The sequence below is a fragment of the Thermomyces dupontii genome (genome assembly GCF_041956625.1).
Source record: "Thermomyces dupontii strain NRRL 2155 unplaced genomic scaffold VTN31scaffold_8, whole genome shotgun sequence".
NCBI classification, from domain to species: domain Eukaryota; kingdom Fungi; phylum Ascomycota; class Eurotiomycetes; order Eurotiales; family Trichocomaceae; genus Thermomyces; species Thermomyces dupontii.
This window is the reverse complement of record NW_027192314.1, coordinates 167,506-191,976: the sequence shown is the minus strand read 5'-3', so window position 1 is coordinate 191,976 and position 24,471 is coordinate 167,506. Positions and strand designations below refer to the sequence as shown.

At 54.3% G+C, this 24,471-nt stretch overlaps 8 protein-coding genes across 8 annotated transcripts; 3 read left to right on the top strand and 5 right to left on the bottom strand.

The window, feature by feature from the left end:
- Nucleotides 1-352: 352 nt before the first annotated feature.
- VTN31DRAFT_6829 (uncharacterized protein) lies at nt 353-1,822 on the bottom strand (the record flags this gene model as incomplete). Its single annotated transcript, XM_069407482.1, has 1 exon — nt 353-1,822. The coding sequence occupies one exon, from the start codon at nt 1,820-1,822 to the stop codon at nt 353-355; it is 1,470 nt and encodes a 489-aa protein (XP_069258132.1).
- Nucleotides 1,823-2,777: 955 nt separating this feature from the next.
- VTN31DRAFT_6828 (uncharacterized protein) lies at nt 2,778-3,650 on the top strand (the record flags this gene model as incomplete). The annotated part of the gene is made up of 3 exons (XM_069407481.1): nt 2,778-2,945; nt 3,024-3,119; nt 3,177-3,650. 3 exons carry the CDS (start codon nt 2,778-2,780, stop codon nt 3,648-3,650), a joined length of 738 nt encoding a protein of 245 aa, XP_069258131.1.
- Nucleotides 3,651-3,702: 52 nt separating this feature from the next.
- Nucleotides 3,703-4,336, bottom strand: VTN31DRAFT_6827 (uncharacterized protein; the record flags this gene model as incomplete). The annotated part of the gene is made up of 3 exons (XM_069407480.1): nt 3,703-3,996; nt 4,048-4,261; nt 4,317-4,336. 3 exons carry the CDS (start codon nt 4,334-4,336, stop codon nt 3,703-3,705), a joined length of 528 nt encoding a protein of 175 aa, XP_069258130.1.
- A 336-nt stretch (nt 4,337-4,672) lies between these two features.
- VTN31DRAFT_6826 (uncharacterized protein) lies at nt 4,673-5,929 on the top strand (the record flags this gene model as incomplete). Its single annotated transcript, XM_069407479.1, has 4 exons — nt 4,673-4,895; nt 4,959-5,545; nt 5,597-5,837; nt 5,889-5,929. The coding sequence occupies 4 exons, from the start codon at nt 4,673-4,675 to the stop codon at nt 5,927-5,929; spliced, it is 1,092 nt and encodes a 363-aa protein (XP_069258129.1).
- Nucleotides 5,930-6,265: 336 nt separating this feature from the next.
- VTN31DRAFT_6825 (uncharacterized protein) lies at nt 6,266-7,562 on the top strand (the record flags this gene model as incomplete). Its single annotated transcript, XM_069407478.1, has 2 exons — nt 6,266-6,523; nt 6,624-7,562. The coding sequence occupies 2 exons, from the start codon at nt 6,266-6,268 to the stop codon at nt 7,560-7,562; spliced, it is 1,197 nt and encodes a 398-aa protein (XP_069258128.1).
- A 131-nt stretch (nt 7,563-7,693) lies between these two features.
- VTN31DRAFT_6824 (uncharacterized protein) lies at nt 7,694-11,308 on the bottom strand (the record flags this gene model as incomplete). Its single annotated transcript, XM_069407477.1, has 2 exons — nt 7,694-8,918; nt 8,985-11,308. The coding sequence occupies 2 exons, from the start codon at nt 11,306-11,308 to the stop codon at nt 7,694-7,696; spliced, it is 3,549 nt and encodes a 1,182-aa protein (XP_069258127.1).
- Nucleotides 11,309-12,278: 970 nt separating this feature from the next.
- On the bottom strand, nt 12,279-15,023 carry VTN31DRAFT_6823 (uncharacterized protein; the record flags this gene model as incomplete). Its single annotated transcript, XM_069407476.1, has 10 exons — nt 12,279-12,695; nt 12,774-13,319; nt 13,384-13,566; nt 13,627-14,255; nt 14,338-14,458; nt 14,513-14,544; nt 14,597-14,606; nt 14,675-14,684; nt 14,749-14,928; nt 14,986-15,023. 10 exons carry the CDS (start codon nt 15,021-15,023, stop codon nt 12,279-12,281), a joined length of 2,166 nt encoding a protein of 721 aa, XP_069258126.1.
- A 3,345-nt stretch (nt 15,024-18,368) lies between these two features.
- VTN31DRAFT_6822 (uncharacterized protein) lies at nt 18,369-24,261 on the bottom strand (the record flags this gene model as incomplete). The annotated part of the gene is made up of 4 exons (XM_069407475.1): nt 18,369-18,799; nt 18,911-18,996; nt 19,060-19,274; nt 19,369-24,261. 4 exons carry the CDS (start codon nt 24,259-24,261, stop codon nt 18,369-18,371), a joined length of 5,625 nt encoding a protein of 1,874 aa, XP_069258125.1.
- Nucleotides 24,262-24,471: the final 210 nt, after the last annotated feature.

The following is a 24,471-nucleotide window of genomic DNA, read 5'->3' as shown; positions in this document are numbered from 1 at the left end:
TCTTGATTAACATTACGAATTACAGATGGTTCGGCACTTTTGTGACAAACCGACGTACAGCAGGGTGTCTCACCATGGCTCTGGGCTCGTGTCGATCGAGCCAGCACGAACGTAGACATGGTTTCGACTTGAGCGCCCTCCATTTCAGACTTGCCATAGTCAGCAGCCCATGTATAACGGGATAATTTTCCGAGTTCCAAATCCATCCCAACGCGCCAGTGAATTATTCACAGTAACTTCGCTTTTATTTTTTTTTTCTTTCCCGGATTATCTGAAGATGCTTCCGATGCAAACGTGGTAGGTGATGGACTGTTTGTCCGCCGGACTTTCAGATCGACCGACGTTGGTGGCCTCAGAGCTGTCCAATTCGTCCACCATCGTTCGAGGTGATACAGTCGGACCTCCCGTCGGCCCAAGGGTATGGCAGAAGCGGCGTTGGTGGGCTTTCTGTCATCTTCCTCTGGTGCTGTCGATGGTGTTGAGTCGCGGAAGGGTCAGACGTGAGTGACTGGCGTTGCTCGGTGGCGCGTAGGTCTTCATGTTTGGGCGTGCGCCTGGGATTTCTGAGCGGAGGCTCATCCGCTTCCGCCTCGGAGAGTGAGTCCTCTGGAGACGACCAGGAAACGTGCGACGAGGGATGCGAGTGCACCGGACTGGCTGATCCATAGCCGCTGTCCGCCGTGGGGATTATCTGCGAAGTCTGTAGTTTGAGCTCGGCGCTGCCCCTAGCACGGTCGGACTCAGATCTGGGCCCATTAACGTGGTCGTGGAGCTGGTCAGGCAAAGAGATCTCCTTCGCCGAGTCCTGCTTGTTGGGGAATGCTGCCGGAGGAGTGGAATCGGCTGCGGACACTGACAGCTTCTCAAAAGATAGAGAATTGCTGGTGTCATCGTCTGCAGAGCCGTCAGCCACATGATCGCCACTACCATGACCCGAAGACGAAGGTGGTTGGTGCCGCCACATACGATCGCTCCTGGCTGGCGAGGTGGATCCGTTCACAATTCGGAGAGATCCGCGCTTCAGCCCACCCAGGTGAGAGTAGCAGTCCAGGGCGACGGGCGACGTGGCGCGGTCGGTCGATCTGCATGGCGTGTTCAGAAACCAGTCCGTCTCGTGCGGCTCGCAGAATGGCTCCCGTGCCCGTCTGAGTGTAGATGATACGGGAAATCGTGTACTCTCGTACTCTCGTGTGACAGGAGACCAGGGTCGTCGGTATGTCGGCCAGATTGTCATGGTTCTTTTGACTAAGGACCGACCGCGGATCAGAGGGGGATTAAGGTCGACCAGTGGAGCAATGCCGTCCTCGCGCATATTATCGACTCGCGACCTCGGGCCATGCAACTCTTCCGCCTCACTGAAACTGAGCAGAGGCATTCTTCGACTGTCCTGAACCCGGTGCGCTGGCTGCGGGTCTGTAAACTCGTCCGGCGGGTAGGCATCTGGCTGCGTGCGTTTCGATAGCCATCGACGCGGCGTCGGCCGCACGGGTCCCTGCTGACGTTTCTTTCCGTCACTGGACCAGCGCCTCTGCCCGTTGAGCGATGGCCGGTCGGCGGCTGCGACGAGAGACGGCCATGACTGAACGCGCGGGCAGTTTTCGTCTATCAACTCCGGTGAAATCTTCGGCAGAACATCTCCCGACCACGGGCTTGTCCAAATCATTGACTCGTTTAGCACGGTGCCTTGTTTGCCGACACCATCCGGGGGATCGGCATTGGCTGGTTTCAGTAACCGGAACGACGAAGAGGCATTATTACTCGGGCACGGCTTGGAGAGGCGCCGCTGCGCCTGACGCGCCTCTTTCGAGGACGAGTTGCCCATGGCTCAGACCAGTGGAAAGGACCACAAGCATCTGGTGCCGTTGGACGGTCCGAGAAGCTTGGATTAGTGAAGAAAAGCGCCAGCGCAGGAGAATATCCATTGTTCTTAACCCGGAGAAATTTGGCAGCAGGGGCACAACACGCAGGAACAGCCAGGGCTGCATTCGTCACGACGTCGTTCTCATCACCCAACGCATTGGGGCCTTGCAGACTCTGCAGTTGACGAGTTCGGTTTCAGGCACAGGAGATCACGCCACAGAATCATCTTGAAACCGGCAACATGATCGGCGGCGGTAATACTACAATCCATCCTGCTCGTCCTCAGTCCCTCTCTGTAGCGGCCGGAAATGGTGCCTATGTATGCGTGCTGCACATTCCTCGGCTCGGGAAAACTTCAATTCCCGTCTTTGGCTCTGTTTTCTGCTCTCCTTGACGAACGGAGATCGGAATTTGCATGTTGCTGATCGTCAGGACAAGGGGATTCTTCAAGGATTGCCGGAAACAATCAGTAGATGCAATGCATCTCGCATATCCACTCTGCAAGATTCAATGGTCCGTTCTTAGACTGGATTGCCGGGAAGAGTTTGTCGCATTCAGGATCAGCTCCGTCGTAGCCTTTCCTTAGGTAGTAGCCTGGTTCTTTTCGAATAGCATTTTCTTGTTTGTCGAATTTCTCGAATGAATACTTTCAGCAATGACTGGTGGAGTGATGCTGATTGAATTTCCCAATCGCCGGCCCTGGCGGCCTGACCCTGAACCTCCCCACCTTTTGAAGCGGATCTTTATTTACTGCAGCTTAGCTATGACGTTTGCGAACAACAAAATTTTCGATCCAACACAACAAACACGGGGCATTCAAGCATCGGATCTAGATTCAACGTGATCGATACCATTCTTCGGCACCAAGGGTCTTTGCCAATTCCGCAGTACGATTCACCTAACCTGCTGCCGTCTACATGACTGTCCAATGCGAATCTCCCCAGACCCAATTGTCGGCATTTCCCCTCCTCACCAAAAACGAATTTTGCCGTGCTTGCGATGCCTTTGTCAGCAGAGTGCATGCCGCATCGCCGGACGGTCTCCAGGCATTGGGTTGGCGGTCACTGAAATGGGTCCCTGCCGAGGTATTTTATCGGTCCGCACTTTTTATCCTGACCAGCGAGGATTGATCAAGAATCACAGCTGACGAATGCTGGCAATAGGCCTGCCTGTCAATATCAAAGTATGTGCCTGCTCTAGAAGCGTCCACTTTGTCCGAGTCGGACGATACCCAGGAGCTGCTGGAGGATGAGGATCCCGTAAATCTATCTCTAGCCAGCCTACGTATGATGATGAACCCTGACACAGTAGTTCAGGAAGCGCGCAGTCGAAGTATACAATCTGGTCCGTCTCATCATCACCATGTTGTCCATTATGATATCATTCTGTCTCCTACATATCAAGTCCCGGTTATGTACATGACCATCGCGGGCGTCGCCGTGGTAGGACCCGCTGGCATGGATGCCATATATCGATACCTCGTCCCACCGCAGTACGGCTCGTCTTTGAGAAGCAGCGGGGTCATGGGCGGCATCAGCTTCGGGGTACGTGAACACACTCTCACCGGCACGTTGTCAAGTTTTTCAGTATCTGAACGCGAAGAACAGTATCATCCAGTGTCTGGCATTCCAGCTTATTTCGTCCACCCATGCAACACCGCCAACGCAATGAGGGATATCGTGGGTGACAGAAACGTCGGTCCCGAGGAGTACTTGCTGATCTGGCTCGGCCTGGTCGGGAACTGCGTCAACCTGTCCATTCCAAGCCAACTGGTCGCGACGCATGTTTGACCGGACCGAAGCCTGGCAAACAGAACGAAGTTCGTTGCAGTTAAATGCCACATTAGTCTTCATCGGAGGACGCTTCCATCGGCACATCGCTCTCTTCTCCTTCCTCCATGGGTGCCTCTTCGGCGTCGCTGTCATCCTCGCGAGGACGCTTGACTCCGTGGGGAGCTTGGGCTTCGGCGGCTTTCTCACCGGGTTTTGTCTCCACAGGAGCAGAAGATGGAGGTCCGCTGAAGATCGACTTTTGCAAATCGGTGGACTGGGATTGCTCCGCAGGAGCAGTTGGAGGAACGTAAGTACCGCGGAGTTTGGCAATGATATGAGAACTCCCTTTGGCGTAGGCGATGTTCTACAAGGAGCGGTCAGCAGCTCCCCGATGCATTGATAACACAGCACTTACCATTTCCTTGCCGCAGATTTCGAATCCTTGTAGGGCCCGCATCGCCTGTGTGCTGGCCTGGACATCCCGAAACACCACATGTGCCTGGCCTCTCATTTTGTCCGTACGCATGACCACCACGTCCAAAACTGTACCGTATGTCGAAAACAATGTGTAAAGGAGCGTTTTCATGTCGGTTTTCTTGATCTTGTCCGGAAGGTTCTTGATGTACAGTCTGCAATCCAGATCAGAACTCTACTCGTAAAGCACCTGTTACTTGTTCCACTCACGTCTGGTTTGGAGCTCCCATTGAAGGAGCTTTCCCTTGGGGCCCATTCCGCGAAGGCATGTTTTTCGACGCCATGACGGGACGCAGGTATTATATAGGGGGAAAGCCGCCCGCCCGCAACGAAAACAAAGAACGGACGAAGAAAAAAAGCTAAAAGCGCAGAGGCTCGCAATTGGTGACGGGTTTGTACTTGGATGTGTGCCTGGGCCGAAAAGCCAAATCTCAGCTTGTCGTCACGTCACGTGACCAAGGACACGGGCATTGGTACACCCCTCACATGCCTTGAACGGAGGTTTCGACGCCGCAAGCGACTAACAACGACAGTAGAGAGCTACTCCTGTCGTTGATTGTGCAAACATGGCCACTCCTCAGGTTCACCACCTCTTCCACAGCCCCATTGCGGACCATGCGTTCTCCAGCGATAAGAATACGCTGGCTGTGGCCCGCGACACCGCTGTCGAGTTGTATCAGCAGTCCGGCGGCAAGTTTACGCTGCGGGATGAGCTGCGGGGCCACGACAAGACCGTGACAGGCGTGGATATTGCTCCCAACAGCGGTAGGATTGTGACCTGCTCGCAAGGTACGTCATCCGGATATCCCGATGGGCACATTGACCAAGGTTGAACGCTGACAACTTCAACAGACCGCAATGCCTACGTCTGGGAACGGACCGCGACGGGATGGAAGCCCACTCTGGTGCTTCTTCGGATCAATCGCGCCGCGACGTTTGTCCGCTGGTCGCCCTCGGAGCAGAAATTCGCAGTGGGATCGGGCGCCCGCGTGATCGCCGTCTGCTACTTTGAGGAAGAGAACGACTGGTGGATTTCGAAGCACCTGAAGAAACCGATCCGCAGTACCATTACTACGCTGGCCTGGCACCCCAACTCTGTTCTCTTGGCTGCCGGTTCGACTGATGCCCACGCTCGAGTGTTCTCTGCCTACATTAAGGGGGTTGATGAGCGGCCGGAGCCGACGGCTTGGGGAGAGCGGCTGCCGTTCAACACTGTCTGCGGTGAGTTTCTGAACGACTCCGCTGGCTGGGTGCATGGGGTTGCATTCTCGCCGAGCGGGAATGCCCTAGCGTTTGCGTCGCATGACAGCAGCATCACGGTTGTCTACCCCAGCGCGCCTGAGCAGCCGCCTCGTGCGATGCTGAATATCAGTACTCGCTTGCTGCCCTTCACCTGCTTGACTTGGAGTGGTGAAGACGAGATCATCGCTGCTGGACATGTATGGTCCCGCGTTCTCTGAAGTTGACTTGAAAGAGACTGATCACAACAGGACTGCGAGGCATACCGCTTCCGTGGCAACGAGAACGGCTGGCAGCTGGTCGGCTCGATGGAAGGCAAGAAGGGGCCGGGAGTGGCTAGCGCTCGGGAGGAGTCGGCGCTGCACATGTTCCGTCAAATGGATTTGCGGGGTCAGACTCGTGACGATACCAAGCTGGACACGGTGCACCAGAACACCATTTCCACGATCCGCGTCTACGAGGAGCAAGGCGGTGTCGTGAGCAAGTACAGCAGTAAGTATCTCTCATTAAGATTGAAAGATTCGGACTAACATGTGATACTAGCGAGCGGCGTCGATGGTAGAGTAGTCATCTGGACCATCTAGAAGACGCAAGCGTGTACCTTTCAAGTAGACCGATTGAATTGTCAAGTTTATAGTCCATACTCCATAGTCATACTGCAAACTGATCCAAACATGAAGGCATCTAGGCTTGTCACGTCACACGTGCTGTTCCTGAAAGTGTCATAGGTACAAGTAGGTACCTAGTTACCGCCAAGCTTCTGACTAAGCACCTTCCCCAGATCATGACCCCAGATCGTGTGACCAAACACAGATGCTTGTGACACAAGGGCATCTCTGAGATTGATCATATAGATCTCCCTTCTTCCCAGCCGATGACTCTACAGCATGCTGTAGACAACGCAAGCACAAGTCGCGGCCATGGCCGGCATCTTCGATAAGCTAATATTGCTGGTCGTTCAGCTGTGGACCGTCCTGTTCGGAGGCGTTTCCAGAAAGACCGCCCATCCAGCAACAAGGCATGGAGGACACCGACAAATCTCGCCCGCGCTCTTTGCAGAGCTCGAGGAGCTTGCGCGCCTCGTGGACATAGCTTACTGTGTTGGGAACACGGGCGTGCACAAGCCTTTTCGCTGCCTGAATCATTGTGCGGATTTCAAGCAGTTTGAACTGATAAGGGTAGGTACATGAACTCACCTGGGTAGCACTTGAGTACCGAATCGACGTGCTGGCACTTCTGTTGAATGGCCACTAACGATGATGAGTCGGATTTTCTCAGACCTGGAACACCGGTCCACTCCTTTCCGACTCTTGCGGCTACATCGCGCTGTCGCACCGCCCATCCGCCCAGCGCATCATCGTCGCCTTCCGCGGCACCTATTCGCTCGCCAACACCATCGCAGATCTCTCCGTTGTTCCACAAGTCTACGAGACTTACCCCGGCGGGTCAGACGACGACGATGATGATAAAAAGCCGCGCTGCGCAAACTGCACCGTCCACACCGGATTCTACACCTCGTGGCACAACACCCGAGACATTGTCCTCCCCGCCGTAGCCGACGCGCTCGCCGCGTATACCGAATACGAGATTGTGCTGGTGGGTCACTCGCTTGGAGGCGCAGTCGCCGCGCTCGCAGGCTTGGACATGCGTGTGCGAGGCTGGAACCCGCGCGTGACGACGTTTGGCGAGCCGCGGATTGGAAACGAAGATCTGGCGGCGTATCTCAATGGCCTCTTTAACCTCTCCGCCGGCGGAGACAATGATGATGATGATGACCGCATAGACGACGAAGATGGACGGCAGAATCCAGATAACTGGCCATACCGCCGCGTCACGCACATGAACGATCCTGTCCCGTTGCTGCCCCTCCCTGAATGGGGCTACGCTTCGCACGCCGGGGAGATCTTCATCAGTAAGCTCTCCCTACCGCCGGACGTCTCGGACGTGCAGTGGTGTTCCGGCAATGAAGACCCTCGGTGTATCAGCGGGGCTGAATCCTCCTCCTCCTCCGCGCTGGCCGCGTTGTCCTCGTTGCAGTCCCCCCACGCCAGTCGTTGGCAGAAGCTCCTCGATTTTATTCCTGCGCCGTTCCGACTCTGGGAGCTGTTCTTTGCGCATCGGGACTATTTCTGGCGTATTGGGCTTTGTGTTCCCGGAGGGGACCCGGGAACGTGGCGATTGCCGTTCGCTTTCTGGCGTAGATTATTATTGAGTTGAATTGTTGCTACGAGTCAGTCAATGAGAATAGAATTTTTTTTTTCTCTGGGCGAATTCGAATTCATGATTATGAACGTACAATCCAACCATACTCCCTACATTGGAAAAAGATGCCGAAATAAAGGAATGCTCTACCGTCCATACTCCAAACTTGGCACAACAACGGGCCCGTACTTGACCACTCCGCCAAACGCACCGCCATCCCCCTGCACCATAAAGTCCGCGGCCAGACTCAGCCGCTTCTGATTGACGCCGTTCGCTGCGGCGCCGACATCCGCCGGCGTCATCGGGTACGGCGAGGTCAGTGACCCGGCGACCTCTTGCGGATCGAACGCGACGATGGCGAGGTAGTTGCGGCGCGCCATGAGCTTGCGGTGTTCGCGCGGCTGGCCCGAGGGCTCCTTGGGGAAGACATCGAGCATGTCCTCCTTGGTGTCCGTGGTTTGAGTCTCCCCGCTGCTGCCGCCGTTGGGCGCCGTCAGGGACGAGGACCGCTGACCGTTCTGCGGGACGTACAGCGTGCGGTTGGCGTTGTTGTGCAGGACCTTCAAAAGGTACGACGACGGCGGCGTGTTGACCACCGGCGACGTGATCAGCTGGTACATTGTCTTGTGGTCGTTGGGGTGACTGGGGTCGTGCACCACGCCGGCACCGCAGACGTTGACCGCGCCGGACAGGAACGTCATTCGGAGGGACTTCTGGTGCGCGATGCCCTGCAGCGTTCGGATGAGGTACGTCCGCTCCAGGTCCTTGGACTCGTGCGTCCATTGGTCTCGCAACTCGTCCAGGATGTCGATCTCGCCAAACGGGTTCAGCACGCTGTTCATCAATCCAGACTTGCCCACCGCACGCTTCACTGCGTCGAAGCCTGACCCGACAGCATCCTTGGCGCCGACAACGCCCGCGACCGAGCTGGTCATCTTGCCCAGGAAGTTGTAGGCACCCGTCACGGCCTTCTTCCCCGTCGCCACGGCGTTCGCGAGTTGTTCTGTGGATTCGAGGCGCGGGAAGATCACCGGCACCGGGATCATCCAGATGCAGTGTTGCACAGTCGGCGGCAGCAGGGCAACCTTGGGGAACAGTCCCTGATATGTCGGCCCCGCCATCACTTGATGCGGATTACGCTCGGAGCGGCAGTCCGCTCCCACGACGACCACCGCCGGCCCTAGGTACTTGACAAAATGCCAGCCCGTGCCCGTGATCGTGAACAGGTCCAGGTCACTGCTCACATTGCGCAGCATGTCGAGCGTCGTGTGGTGCTGGAACAGCAAGTACATCTCCATGCCGATGCGCCCGACGTTCTTGAACATGTTGGAGAATTGCATGTGCGGCGGGTATGACCCGAAACCATCGAAACTGCCTCCATCAGTACCCACCTAGATAAAGAAAGTCCCGAAAAAAACAAAACAAATTTCGACTTACATGTCGTGGTCGTCTACTTGCGAGATGTACGGGATTTGCGCAAATGCTTCCCGCAGATACGGCTGGTCAAAATGACTTGTATAATAGTGGAAGTAGGCATGTTTCACCTCCTCTTCATGGGCCGCCGTCCATGGCGCGTTCTTGCGCGCTTCCTTGCCGCGCATCTGCAGCCACTGCTTCAGCAGCGGAATCTCCTTCCACATGCGGTCGGCAAAGATCTGCCCTCCCAGTCCCAGCTGGCAGTGGAAGCCACCAATCTCTGCGTGCTTTTGCATAATGTCCTTCCACATGTAGCCCACACCGCCCAGCTTCTGGCGCTCGTTGGCGCTGACGTTCAACGCAAAATCATTGCCTGACGTCGCAATGAACCGCCAGTTCGTTTCGTGTCGTCCCGCGACCAGAAACTCGTAGCGCGTGCAGCCGAGATGCGACGTGATGGCGTAGGTCCACTTGGCCGGCCCGGACTCCTCCATCTTGAGGTCAATGTCGTACCGATAGAACGTCCAGTGCTGATGCGTTGCGATGGCAACCGGTTTCAGCTGCCGCGGGTTGGGAGACAGATCGATGCTCTGGTGGATATGGATTGTCGGCGGCTGAGGTGCGTCCGTCACAAGGAGAATTGAGCCCAGCCAGATTCCGCGCTCAACGTCCATGTTGGTGTAACGGAGATATGGGCCAAAGTAGACCCCGTTCGTCGGCGCGACCTTGTAGAGCTCCACCCCACTGGTCGGAGGGGGACCGGGCGCCACGCTAGGGTCGAAACCAGGAGTCATGGGAATGCCGGGCGATCCGAGCGGCTTACCTCCAAACGTCGACAGGCCCGGCGATGCAAGTGGATGGCCGCTGTATATCGTGCTTGCAGGAGACATTGGGGTCTCGTTCAAGTTCAGTGGGGTGGGACCCTTGGGGAACTCCCATTGCGTCGACTGCGTTGGCAGGTGGATATAATAGTACTGGCCCGAGTTAGGATCCAGATGTGCGATCCAGCCCTCTGGCAACGGGGGTGGTGAAGCAGGCGGCACATTCGATGGCGCGGGGGATGCGACGCTTGCCGGAGGATGCTGCTCAACTGGTTGCGAGGCCGGCTGGGGGGTTTGACCGGGCTGGTTCTGTCGAGGATCGTGTGCATACGCGGGATGCGACTGTCCCGCGGTTGCGCTAGTTGGTGGCACAGAGGCTACCGTGGTCGCTGGATGACCTTGCGGCGGCGGAGATGCCTGAGGCGGTCGCTGTTTCTCATTCGGATATCGTTGTGACGTATCCGCACCCGCGATGCTCGAGTAGGCAGGAGGTGGAGAGGAGGTAACGTGGAGCCGCTGGAAATCTTGTTCTAATGCATTCTGAGGAGCCGTAATGGGCTGTGATGCGATATTTCCTTGGGGCGGTGGTTGCGTTGACGAAGGTGCCGGATATTGTTGGGTGCCAATGGGCATCGAGCCCTGGTACACAGTCGGAGGACCGTACGGCTGCGTACCGGGCTGCTCAGTAGGCGTCCACGGCCGATGTCCCGGCTGTCGCTGTGAGCTGCCATACTGGTTTGCTCTCTGTTGTGCCGCGGCATTTTGAGCCTGTAGGCCTTGCAATGTCGAGGTTCCTGCGATCCCCGCAGCGGCATAGCGGGCCTCAATGTCTGACGCCGATTGCTGTCCGGGCCCCACGACGGGCGTCTCTGGCGGCGGCGGAGATCCTCGCTGGGCCATAGTCGTAGATGTCGACGCGGTCGAGTCAACGCGGCTGATCGAACTGGTTTTGTTGGCTCTGAAGCGAGCCTTGGCAGCTGCAGACGCATTCTGCGCTCCAGACGGAGGAGGGAAATACTGCTGGTGGTAATTTGGGTGCGGAATGGAATCATGCGCCTGGACAGGTCGTTCAGCGGTTGCTGCTGTGCTCGCAGAAACGACACTGGAAGGCCCGTCGGTCGGCGAGGGCCGCAAGCCTTGACGCTCTGGCGGCATCTGGGGCGGTGCATTGCCCCGTCTCTCTGCCAGAGTCGCGGGCTTTCCCTCACGTGGTTTCAGGGCAGCAGGCACGTCCGTGGGTGTCAACGCGGACGGCGATCCGGAAGATCCCTGCGGCGAAGAGGGTTTCTGAGTGGAATCCGGATATGGAGGTTGGCTTGATCCTGCCGGCTGCGGGCGCCCATCATTCGGATAGGGTAGTGGGGTCGACTGCGAACCGGGAGCAGGAGGTGATTGTGGCTTTGAGATCCTCAACGGCTCGACAATGGGAGGGTCATGATCTCTTCGTGTCGATGCCGCAGTATGATTGTCGATGAACATCTCCGCTCCGGGAGTTCCATGGCGGCTTCCGGTGGACGAACTCATCGTGCAGTCGGCGGGAGATGAACTGGGGCACAGAGAAAATCGAATTAACAGAGAGGACTCATGAGAATACCATGTATTTGTATTTGGCAGTGCTCCAAAGCAAATATAGGAAAGATAATGGACAAGAAGATCCGAATACGAGGAGTTCAGCAGCTATCTGCCTTCTTTAGGGCTGGGCAGCGAAGACATACCTGCGCTGGGGATTCCACGCGGACACTCTCAACGGGTTCCTTCGAAGCTGAAGACCGCAATGGGTTTTACGATCCACTAGAAGCACACAGAGCCAGGAGATTGTACAAGGACAACGGAGGGCAGAAACATTGATTGATACCTACTGTAGTAGCCATAAGACGGCCTTTCGAAGACCCCGCCTTAATTGGTCCATCGGGCTGTGCACATCACGAAGTGATATGGAGGCGGGGCTGTGATTGGCTGATGGTCAGGCATCACAAGTCTCCGGCGGTTAGCAGAGAGACTGCTGATTGGTTTAAAGCCTGACGGCACTAGATCCATCATATCCAATCAGCGTTCAAGGCTGCAGCCAGCCGCTCTCCGGGCGCGGGATCCGGGGAGTTCGATCCGCACATGGGCAACCCTAACCCTAACATGCCTACTGCAATTCCGGTTCATGGAGACCTTTTCCATGTTTTGAGCTGCTTGATGGACAAAAAAACCTTGATCAAAACCGAGACAGAACAGCTCCAGCAATGTCACCTAGTTGACGGGAAATCAAGCTAGAAATACACCGTGTTCCCCAAAGTAGTTATTCTCAATCCAACAGTTTTGGAACCCAACTTCATCATCTCCCATTAACCATCAAAAGAACACCACCAACACCGTCTCATATCACGCCATCTGAACTCCGCTGAATGCGTGCGCCCAGAAACATTGACCCAAGATGCCTAGCGCCAGCTCTGCCCATGATGCTCTCGAAACGAAAGAAACGAGAAAACGAAAATGAAAAAGACAGTCACATCCCGAAATCGACAACCTGCAACCCATTCTCGGCCATGACCTCCATCCAATCCACACTCAGCATCTGGCCTCCCGTCATGGCTTGCTGCGCCTGTTGTTCGCTAACAATCTCAAGGATGCGTCGCGTAGCCGTGGCGTTGCGTCCCACGCAATCATTTTCCATTGTCAACATGAGTTCGATGGCCCTCTTCTTTACACTCTCTCGAGCTGTGGCATAACCGGCCATGAGCAGCGGGAAGAGAATGAATCGTAGATCGAACCGGCGCGAGCGCACAATGTCTTCCGCCACCTGCAGAATGGCGGACACGTGACGCTCAATCACCTCGTCAGCGACGTTGTTCGATGTCAAGCCCTGGCCAGGCCACATGCTGGTGAAAGAATAGATCATGCAAGCATGATACATAGTGAGCGCCTAAGTAGTAGAAGTCGACGGTCAGCAAGATCAAAAGCACAACATATTGATCCTTGAAGATTGACAAACTGGACTCACATTCAGAAATAGCTCCCGCGGCCGCGGAGGAAAGCTATCCACACGCTGGCGCAGGTACGCGGCTCGTGGTGACTCCCAGAGCTGCTGGAAACCGACTTGGATATGATAGAGCTTCTCGGAAGAGGTCGAGTGAGAGAACGGCCCCATGCTCAGCAAATCTTCCCCAAGTGCATGTGATGTCCGGCCACGAAGACTTGCTGCAAGGAATGCCAGCTGTGCTGCGTAGAGAAACGTCTCGTGATGCAGCTGTAGCACGGCTGGCAGGCTCTCTGCTTCCTCTGGATAGATGACGCTACAGCCACGGGGAGCTAGCGGATATAGCTTACACTCTGGACTCGGGACCAAGTCATTTTTCAGCATAGCCGCCAAGAACTCACCCGTGCCCGCGCCGCTCAGGAGACCATAGAGATCAATGCAGCAGATCCACCAGTTGATGTAGGGATATCGCTCGATGTCAAAGGAAGTCGACCTCATCAAAGATATCTGGAGCAGCCGGGAGATGTGTTGCGACCACAAGTTGGTCGCACTGGGTTGAGCAGCTGCAACCTGATTTCCCAAACTTTAGTCCAATGAAACTTTTTTCCTTTCATTGTGTGAATATTCGACATACCTCGTAGACAAGGAGCAAGAAGTGGGTCAAGAAGACGCCGTCTGAGCAGAGGTCCTGATCGCTTCTGATACATTCCTGAAGGGAAGGAAAGGCTTGCTGGTAGTGCTGGAGAGAGTCGACACTGAGGCCGCCATCGCGATGCGCCAAGCTGAGAGCGGAAATGGCCATGATAGCGTGAAACAGCTGGAAGATCTGATCAGAGGCGGAGAATCGATGAGGCGAACATCAGGAAGAGACACTTACTGGTCGAAACATGCTCGCCACCTCTTGGAAAACGTCCACGTTGGGCAGCATCGGACTGGACAAGGGCGAAGTAAATTGTCGGGTCGGCTGACCGTGGTTGAGTTGCTTCCAGACAACATTGCGGAAGTGCGACAAGAGCTTGTCCTCCTGGCTTCCATGGACAGTCACTTGATTCAGTGGGCGGTTGTCCTCATCCACGGGTAGCGGCAAAGGGACGGTAGGAGAGGCAGGGGACGTGCGATTCGAGGCTGGCGAGGGTTGGGGCTTCCTTGGCTGGGTGGCCGGGGATTTGTAGATGGTATCCTCGAAGCGACTCAGGATGACCACGTTCGGATCGTCGGTTTCGATGCTGCCCTCGTGGTCGTGCTGCCCGCCATTTCGGAGCATGGAACTGTTCGCTGAATTTCGACGAGACGACGGGTGACTTCCGTTCGGCGCATCGACCGCGCTCTCGTCAGCATATTCGGGGAGACTAGAGAAACTGTTGGGATTGACAATGACATGGTACGTTCCGGGATCGCTGGACTCAGCCTTCCGTTCTCGTTCTTCGTCCGACGTCAACGAAGCAAATGGAGGAAGCTCATCGTGTGCGTTTGACGACGTTCGCCGAGCCCTAGATTGAGAGGACGCTATTCCCGCGTGAGAAACCTTTTGTCAACATACTCAGTCTGCAGGGAATAGCGGAGTAAGCAAGAAAAAAAAAAAACCTACGATCCCAGACCACACTGCCGATGGTAGATACATCGGGCATTCTTTCCATGATCCGCTGGGTGTCATCGCGGAACGAGAGGCGAGGGCTATAGTCACATTGGTGGCCCAGACGGGCGCATTGCTGATGAGAGTCAGTCTCCATTTCCGTTCCGTGAGGGAGAAGTACCGGACGTACTCCGCAGGTTGGCCGGGCTTCGTCACATTTTACTGCAACCGTCAGCAATGAAGGGGCGGTGTATTGGTCCATGGGTTACGTTACCTTTGCGGCTCTACAGCGGAATAATCGCATCTGTCAGCACCGGGAGTCAACGACGGCGCAAACAAGTTTGGTACTCACTCGACATGTCCTTATGAATAATTGATTGATCAGCCACGAAGCAGTTCAAACCCTATCAGGTCCATTCCACTCACCAGCAACCTGTTTTCGAGCGCGGTGGAAGTCGCACACGCGCCGGAACATACAGACGACTTGGGCTATTTCCAGACCCCAAGGCATAGACATCTTCCTTGGGAGCAATTACCGGCAGACGCAACGACGCATCGCCGCTGTCATCGGTGGACATCACGAGACTCGTGATGGTCATGTCATACCTGAGAAGGGTCAGCCGCAGGGTTGGATCTGCAACGCGAAAACAAAAAGAACAATACCGACTCTCGGAGAACCCTCCGTCCTTTTTGTATATCATCCAGGGGGCGTCAATGCGGAAAAGCAGATGTGGACAGAGGAGCAAGATAACTCCCGATCCGTGCCATGGGGGGAAATAAACGAGGATCGCAGGACAATTGCTCGAATCGAACGCAGGAGCCTCGCAGTCGTGACGTCTATCTCGAATCGAATCGAACGGTTGCAGGGAGAACGACCATCGGGAACGACTCTCTTCGACCCTGGTTCCTGATTCTCGATTCTTTTTTTTTTTTTCTTTTTTTTTTTTTTACTTACTGATCTGTCAAGCGAACCATCGAGGGGGAACGGTCCAGATTCTAGACTGTGGGTGGCGATCGCCGATAGATAAACTACTCGGAACCTCTGGCCCCTCTCTGGGGCTCTCTGAGGAAAAAGACTAGTCTCTCGGTTCGGTTCGTGGATCCTCCACGTTGGGCTGGCTACGTTATTGAGCAAATCCAGCTCGATACTCAATCACCTAGGTATAAGTTACAAGTTATGTACAGTATTCAGATGCAGCGAGGGGGAAATCCACTGGACCTTGCGAGAGCTCGAGCTTCCTGGAACAGCAAGGTTCAAAATCGTATGAGCAACAGTGGTTCTCTGGCCCTTTCCGGTTGACCGGGCCCAACTAACTTTAGGAATCACGGGCTCAATTGGGCCGGGGTTTGGATGTATCATCGATGAGCGATGGCATGCATGTGGTGAGCTGGGTAAGTTTCTAACAAAGGGCACTCCAGGGGGGGATGAGTGGTCTGATGTGAGCATTCTTTGCTTTTTCCTATTTTTCTTACTGCAGATTCATAACTTAAAATGTTTTATTAGCTACGTAGTAGGTAACCATCTCCCTACCTAATCTACGGAGTCGATATGGATGTACTACTATATATGTATTGTCTTTCTCGCAAACTTCCATATCCAACCCCCAGTAACCTCGGCCGAACTGAATCAGATCCCAAATTTTCCCTTCGGAGAAAATCTTTGATCAGCTGAGGGAGTCTGAGCGGGAACGAGCCAAACGAGCTCGCACCGTGCCACACGGTTTGATCAGTTCCTGTGCCAAAAGCACTCTGGCAGACTGGATCTAGGATTGTTGGTCTGGAACCCTTCTCGACCCAAGAGTCAGGGACCTTTTGTCTATTCTAGTCCAAGCAACTGTGGCCGTGGCTCGGAACTCTCCGTCAGAGATCTGTACATGTAAGTAACTATGTAATAGACCTAGGTTAACCTTTTCAAGGAAATCCCAAGTACTCGTTAGTTACATGACCTGGCAAGGCTCTCGATCCTGTTCTCGATCAAGTCGGTCCGACTGACACAACACGGCTTGCCACGATTCCTCTCTGCATTTTGTTCTTGACTGAGGAATTTCCCGTTGCTCCATGTGTCATGTGACATGTCTTCGTCATTTGCACGGAGTATGGGGTAACTACCACCGTACCAGAGTAACCCGGTACCTATCATTGGCATGAAGCTAAGACGAATTCGGTACTCAGTAATGTAATAAGTTACGTACCTCTTCGTCACGACGGAGGACATTACAAAAAAAATTACATAGCGGCATCTGCAAGGCAAGCAACTCCAGGCTTAGCGTCGTCCATGCCCTCAGCGGATTGGTTGGTGCATATCAAGGAGTTTCTACTTGTGGAATAGTGCACTCCCTTGTTTCTCCAAGGTCCAATCACCGGCCGGAAATGTTTGATCGTGTTCTGCACCGCGCCATGTGAAGGGTCTGTCGCAGTTGGAAGAGAAATATTTCCACCCGCAGACCGCAGTCATGGAGAAGTTAAAGCTAGGTTCAACTAGTTAAGTACAAAGTTAGTTGTCCGTTGGTAAATTTTGCATCTGCCAAAAGGCCCAAAAGGCCAAACAGTTTGGTCCATGCTTCGTGCCGTTTAACGGGTCGATCAGCTCCAGTCATTTAGAGAATGAGTCAAGGTTTCCGAGACTGCAGGCTACTGTACTCCGTCCATAGGAGGCCTAACGACAGTGCGTTCAAAGTATGTATATGTACTCCATACAGTAGGTTATGGAATGTGATTCAGGATCGACTCATCGATGATCGATCTGCCTGCCGCCCGCGGAGACCTTCCGCCACGGCCAGATTACATAACCTAACTACGCTTTAGGTTATTTTACTCACATTGCCCAAGAGCTTAAACGGTCCGACAACCCCCCCTTTCGCTCATCTCTTTCGGGAAGTGCAAATTCGTTGCTTTCGCCTTTTCGCGTCCAACAACAATACTTCCATATTAAACCAAATGACTCTCTCACTGGTGCCCTAGAAGAATTAACAATGTCATGATAGTGCCAGACCACACTGCCAGTTCCAAGATGCCATCATGCCAGGATGCCTGACGGTGTAATTTCTACACCAATAGTCCGAGTAATAGTCTGGTGACTAACAGGTCTTGTAGTTAGTTTAATTTGGTCTGTACATAGTTACGAGTAGTCGATCCAGACTATTGAACAGGGTTGCTTAGTGCTCCAATCCCAGCACCATCTGCACCAGACTGGCGTGGCTTCGTGGGGCCCAAAGTCGCTTTGATCCTCGAGTCAACTGTCAACACTCCACTCCAGACCATGTAGGAAGTAGTATGTATGTAATACGTATTACGTGTCGAAGCTGGATTTATATCCTTATCAAAGGCAGACTCCTCACTTTCGGGTTCATGACTCGGACGGTGTTGGTTCCTGTACGAGTCCGATTCCACTCTCGCAGCCAGGAGGGACTACATATGTATAGATTATCTGGGGGTTCTGGAAGTTGACTCGATTCGCATTGTTGGGCGCGGTCAATGAAAGTGGTTGGTTCGGGGGTGATTGTGCTCTTTCGCCGAGTTGTGCCCGATGCAGCGCATGCAAGGTGTCCATGTAGGCAAATACCCTTGTAAGGTTGTACGAACGTCTACATACATCAATTCTTCGTCCCAGACATCCCGAGGAGAAGAATAATAATATCAACTCGGAGTTTCGGACTTGAACGAGATGTGATCCCAGTTCGTCGTGGCTGAGGAGCTTGGCGGTTTTTAGATAAGTAATCGGAACAAACTCAAATCCTCTCGAGAAATCTTCGCTTCTTCAGACCGGTCAAAGCAACAACGGCTCCCAGGTAATATTAGCAGGCGTCGATTCGCCTGCAGGCTGGGTTAAAAGGTAACACTTGAAGTTCTCTCTCTGACTCATTACCCAATCAGTCGATTAATCTATTATGTACTAGATATTCCTGCCCGCTCCCAGTTCAACGAAATGCTAGACAAGGCTAATCATGGCGGCTGTCAACCACGTGGGAAATACGAAAAAGAAGCGGGCCATCCCCTAGATTATTACCGACCAGGGAAAGGATATGTCAACGGAGTTTATCCGCTAATCAATCGAACCGCTCCAAAGTCCGCCGCAGAATCTGCTGGACCGGTCCCGCCCGCTCCTGGGACAGCCAATGGTGGATTTGGCGATGCGCTGCTGCTGCTGCTGCTGCACTCGTCCGAGTTTCCAGCCGCCCCGCTCGACAAGCGACGAGGAACGCTTCCGACGCTTGTGCCCGCTTGGTACGCAGGGTCTCCGTTGTCGGATCCAGGTCATCTCGAAACAGAAGGTGATCGGCAAGCAGACGCAGGGATCTGCTTAGCATATCCTGATCGGCGGTCCCGTCGCCACTGGTGCTAATGGCCTCGAAACGGCGCTGAAACAGGTCAAAGACGTGCCGCAGACCCGTGTAGAGCGCATCCAGCACCGCCCGAGCACTGCCCCGTAATGCAGGTTCGAGGATGGAGGGAAGAGTGGCTAGGACCTCTTCCGTGCCTATTTACAGTTCAGTTAGCTCAGTCTGTCAGATGCAAATCGGCCGATAGTTTTTGTTATTTCGAAAAAATAACTAGTATGTAGCCGATTCCTCTCCATAATGGAACTCACCGGAAGCCATGCTGGACTCGTCCCGCGCACCAAGATTAACGCAATGCAGGAGACACTTTGTACAAGCCGCGAACGTAGCCTCGGTTCTGGGCACAGACATTTGTTCAGAGTGGATTCGTGACCCAATCAAACCCCAATTTCACACTTACCGGGCTGAGGCTCTCGGATCCGGGCCAACGTCCATCCTCTCCGGGTCATGGCTCCCATCCTGGTTGGTCTCCTGCTCGATGACCGTCCTAACAATCTGGATGGCGTCGTGGAGGAGGTACAGGTCTTGTCGAATGCGGGCAAATTCCGCCAGCGCATTCAGCGCATGAGGCCGGTATGCGACGTTGGTTCGCCTCGCTTCCCGGAGAATGATGGCCTGCTCGGCGGCCTCATTGGTTAGTCCAAATGACGCTCAAAGAAGAAAAGAAAAAAAAAAAAAAGGACTGAGCCAGCCGCATGGGCGCCCTCACCTTCATCTTCTCACCAATCTCGCCTCCGTGCTGCCAGATCGACTTTGCATTCGCCGTAAACTTCACAAAAGCATCGAGCACGGTCTCCTTGCCCTCCCACGTCTTCCCGCCAAGCGCCTTCTCCAGCACAGGCCAGACGGACTCTGCAGTCGTGGTCTGATTCAAGGAGGACTCGAGACTGTTGACGACAGCTGCGGCTGCGAACGCTGCCGTGTGCTTGATGGCCCAGCTTTGCGAGTCGAGCCGTTCCGACACGATGCGAAGGATTTCGCTCAGATACAGGGACACAGCACGCGGTCCACCGACATGATCCTGCCACGTCTTCTCAAACGGATCGCGAACCTGCTCGTCAGTGTCGTGCTTGGCCACAAAAACGAACGGCAGCGCCGCTGACGCGAAATGAGCGAATCGATCGCTCGACAATTTGGCCATGAAATGGATGATCTCGCCCGACACAACCCGGCGTCGAGGCTCTTCAGCGTCAAAGTATAACCCCTTGGCAAATTCAATGGTGTCAACCACGCGCCCATCGCTCGCCAATCGCATGAGATATCCGAGTGCGTAGCTGTAGGAGACGCTCACGGTATCATTGTGGTCCAGCACATTCTTCTTCAAGAGTTGCATAAACTTATCCGCATAGGGTCGGAAGTGATAGCTTCGGGTGCTCAAATGCACGAGCACTCGGCTACATCCAACCTTGGAGGGCAACCCTACGGCGGTTCGTAGAACCCCTTCCAGTCTACTCGCCGTATCCTTCATGCTAGCCTCATCCAGACCATCGAGTAGGTATCGTTCGATGGTTTCCATCATGGGCGACATGCGAATGCTCGAGAGCCGCATTTTATCAATCTCATCACCTGTGAGGCCATATTTGTCGGCATTGAGATGAATGTAATTCACAGCTTGCGGTTCCAGGGAGCTGAGCGAAGCCAGGAACTTCTCCAAGATTTGCGGAATATACGGACGCAGCAACGCGTTGGGGCATTTCTTGATGATCTGGATCAACGTTGTGATTGCATAGGCCTGGACCTCTTGTGCGCTTGCCTCCATGCCTCCTGAGCCGAGAAGGAACGGCACAACGTGTCCCAGCATGACTTGGGCTCGTTTTGAAGTCGTGTCACCGGTTTCCAACGTCTGGACCAGCATGTTTATGATAGTTTGGCAGAGCCGAAGAGCTGCTGCGCGAACCGACTCCTTGATGTCATCCAGCACTTTAAACGCCTTGGTGAGGATCTCGTTTAGATACCTGTCATACTTCTCGACCTTGCGGCCCTGTAGAAGGTCGGCGATCGCCGCGCAGCAGGCCTGCCGGACTCTCCACTCCTTCCCGGACAAGATGTTGCTTAGTAAATCTTCCATGATGGAGTCGAAATGGGTATCCAGGATCGCATTGGGGTCCTTCACAAGCGCTTGCCAAATATCGTTCATGGATCTTTGCACATTCGGGTTCGGATCGAATCGGTATCGATAGAGCTTGGGGTAGATCTTAGGATTCTTGGACAGGTAGCCATTGACACTGGAGTCCGACAGTACGCTGCTCAGACCAAAGCGGCCAAATGCAGCTCTGCTGGCCCAGATCGCGTTGTTGGATGCCAGAGACATGAATCGATAGACAAGGCTCGGATCGCCAACTTCGGAGGCGAGGTTGAGAATGTCTTTATAGGTCGTGATGGACGAATTGGCCCCCGTTGGCAAGGCGCCTTGTTCGAAAAGTTGCGTGTCGCCAGTGACCTTACCACTGAGATTCGGTCCCGTGGTGGTAAACGACCGGACCAAGTCCCGCACAAGATCGTCCCGGAGCTCCTGGTCACCCATCTCATACACAAGGGTCAACCCTCTGGAGCCGCACTCCTGGACGAGTTCGTCCCTTTCGGCCAACACACCGGTGAATGCGGCCTGGCACTTCCGAAGTCGCGATCGGACATCTGGGAGGTGGCCGCAGTATTTTACCAAGCAGAGCAGCCAGATAACAGAAGCCTTGCGGAGAGATGGCTTCGACGCACGACAGTTATCAATGAATCTGTCCGTCATTTCCGACAGCACAGAGCCTGGAATATCCGACTCCAACGCCGCCGCGTCAACATCAAACTCCCCAATCAGAGACTTGGACGCCCATCCAGCCACAGCGGTACAAAGAGCCTCGCCGACGGAAAACTGAACCTCTGGCTTTCGGATCTCATGCAAGCCGCACAGAGAGTCCAGGAGAGCTTTTCTGTCGTCCCCATTGACTGGCAAAACAAGGGACAGACGGCCGAGGGCAATGATAGCGGATTCCTGCTCCTTTTTCCCATTCTGGATCAACTTGGTCTTTACTGACTCCCAATATCCCAGCTCCGACATGATTGCCGGATCCAGCAACTGGGACAGCGCAAACATACCGACGACAAGCTGCGCCGTAATCTGAAGTTGTGAATCACGCGCGTTGACCAGCATATCGAGCACGAGAGCAATGGTTTCTCTGATCTGATTGTCAGATATGACGGACAATCTTTTGCGATATGAAAGCCTGCTGAGGATATAGGCGGCGGCCAGTAGCGCCCCTCGGATGTGAACGGCGGCCTGTCCAAAGGCTTCCTTCCATCCGGAGAGACGCGGCAGTAGACCTGCATACAGTTGCTGGCAATCATGTTCAGGAAAGGTTGGATGGGATACCAGTATACCCACGGCCTTTGCAGCGAGATTCTGCGTGCTGGGATCGCTGGTGGAGTAGACACGATCCAGGAGCGCGGCTACTCTGTCAACGACACCACCGAGTAAATCATTGGGCGTCAGCGATGCAATTTCCACGAAATCTTTCCCGCAATCCGCGGCGGATATCCCCGTATGACGGCACAAACCGGAAATTGCATCTCGAAGCCAAACATGTAAGACCGCAGGCTCGTGCAATTGCCGAATGTACGTCCTGACTGCGGTCCGAGCAGCCGCGTCTGACGACAGGAGAGTATCAATTCTGCGCTCCCAGTCATGATCAATTGGAGCAGGTATTTGACCCTTCAGAAACGCTTCGCGAGTCAATAGAAGTTTGCAGAATCTGATCATCGGCGCCAGATCCAAGTCCTTCTGAATGTTGTCCGAACTATAGAATGCAGCCAGATCCTTTGTTGCAGCCGTGAATTCTGGGAATCGATACCACAGATCCCCTGGATCTTCCTCTGATGCGGGCAATGCGGTTCCATCCCGCCTCGGGTTCATCAACCGGAACCAATAAGGATCTAGCCCTTTCCGGCCTTCCTCTGCGAGCTCCCGGCCTTCCTTATCACCAGAGTTAATTGCCAACAAGTCTATGAACCGTGCAGTGCTGTGGCTGTAAGGGAGACACCGGTTGGCATATCGCACTGCCGCGTAGCGCGTGCTGCGTACAAGCTTATATCCCGTGTCAGGATCTTCAGAGCCCGGCGGAAACAAGATGCCGTTCATCATGTGTTTCCGTAGCAGAGAGTCGAGTTCAACCTGGGTGTCCTCGGTAGTATTTCCGGCCCACGAGTTCAAGACATTCCCTAGAGCTTGCTCAATGCTGACGTGTATCTCCGGGCTAGATCCGTCAGAGGCAAGCGACGTGAACAGCCATCTCACCACGTCTATGTTCAGAGGTGCAGAGTCTCTTCCGTCCTCGTTTTGTATCTTGGGAGCCAGGATTCCAATGGCCTCATATGCCGAGCCACGTAAAGTCGTGTCACTATGGGATAGCTTCCGGCCGGTGAGACTCGGATCCGGCCAGCCCTGAGAGTCGATAAATTCCTGAAGACCTTCCACGGCTCTGGGAGCGATAGCTCTGAGATCAGATGGAGTGCCCATACGAACAACCCAGGTGAGAAATGTAAAGATTTGTGCGCGTAACTTGGAAGCTTGCAACCCCTGTGCTGCACTGCCCATGTCCGAAAATAAGCCATCGTCCAGCACCCGTAGGATCCCATCTGTGTAAGTGGTGGCTTTGGCAGACTTCCCGAGCAAACCTAGAATCTTTACCCGGAGTGGCGTATGCACAGGAAGCGCAGGATCTTGCCCTTCCGTTCCGAGGTAGAGCCGATACAGCTCATCCACGACGTCTGCATCGTCGAGGTTCGGACTGAACCGTTTCAGCATCTCATCGCCAATACTCGATATGCGCGAGTTGGAGTCTGCAGAGGCTATGACGGCGGGGATGAATCTCTCAGAGTCTGTGAAAGCGCCACTTGCAAGAAATTTCACAGCAGCCACTTTTGTCTCGGTGAGATTCAAGCCACCCTCCTTCGACGCATCCCAGACCTCAGCAAACGAGGCAGATTTATTCAAGAACTTGTACTCTGACTTGGACAGCCCAGGGCAGTGCTCGCTGTTGAGAGCTGCCGGAGACAATAAAAAAAGCTTTCCCAGCCAACGTGCCAGAAATCGGGTGTCTTTATCTGACAAGTTGAGTTTCTCTTTCAGACTTGCGTCCTCCGGGCTGCCCTTCGGAGGCAAATTCAACAAAGGCAGCAACCTCAAGATCAAATTAAACATCACCGCCGCCTGGGAAGAGGATGCATCCAACTTCGCAACCCCTTCCAGGGCGATGGGCAAAAGTTCCGCTTTCACAGAGGGATCCAGACGGTCAAGACCTTTCTGGATGTAAAGCAGGTCAAAGTGGCGGATCAACTGTGAAGACTGCTCCTTGAATTGCTTCAACAGCGCGGGGACCGGCAGCTCGATCGACTGCGGTTTAATGCGGGTGTTGATGTGCTGGCAGACTGAAATGACTTTGTTGCGCACCGCGAGACTGTCCGACGCCAACTTCAGGAGCAACGGCGCCAGGTACGTCTGCAGCAGACGTTGCAATTTCTCATCGTTGTCGGCCAGCGCGATTCGAAGTTCCACTTTGGAGACCAGGCTCAATTCTCGAGCCTCGGGGCTTTCGGTTGCTGAACTTGTAGACATGATAGTACAGGTTTGAAGAGAATGATTCGCATTCAACGCATTGCTACGGAATTTAGCTCAAAAGTCGCTGTTGAATGATGTATGTGCATGGGAGACGGTACACTACTACTCTAACACCCTACTGGGATACTTGTCTCCAGGCACAGAGACTGACGACTGCGGAGTTTGCGGAATCGACCTATCACGTGACTCCTACATTCATTGAGCAGG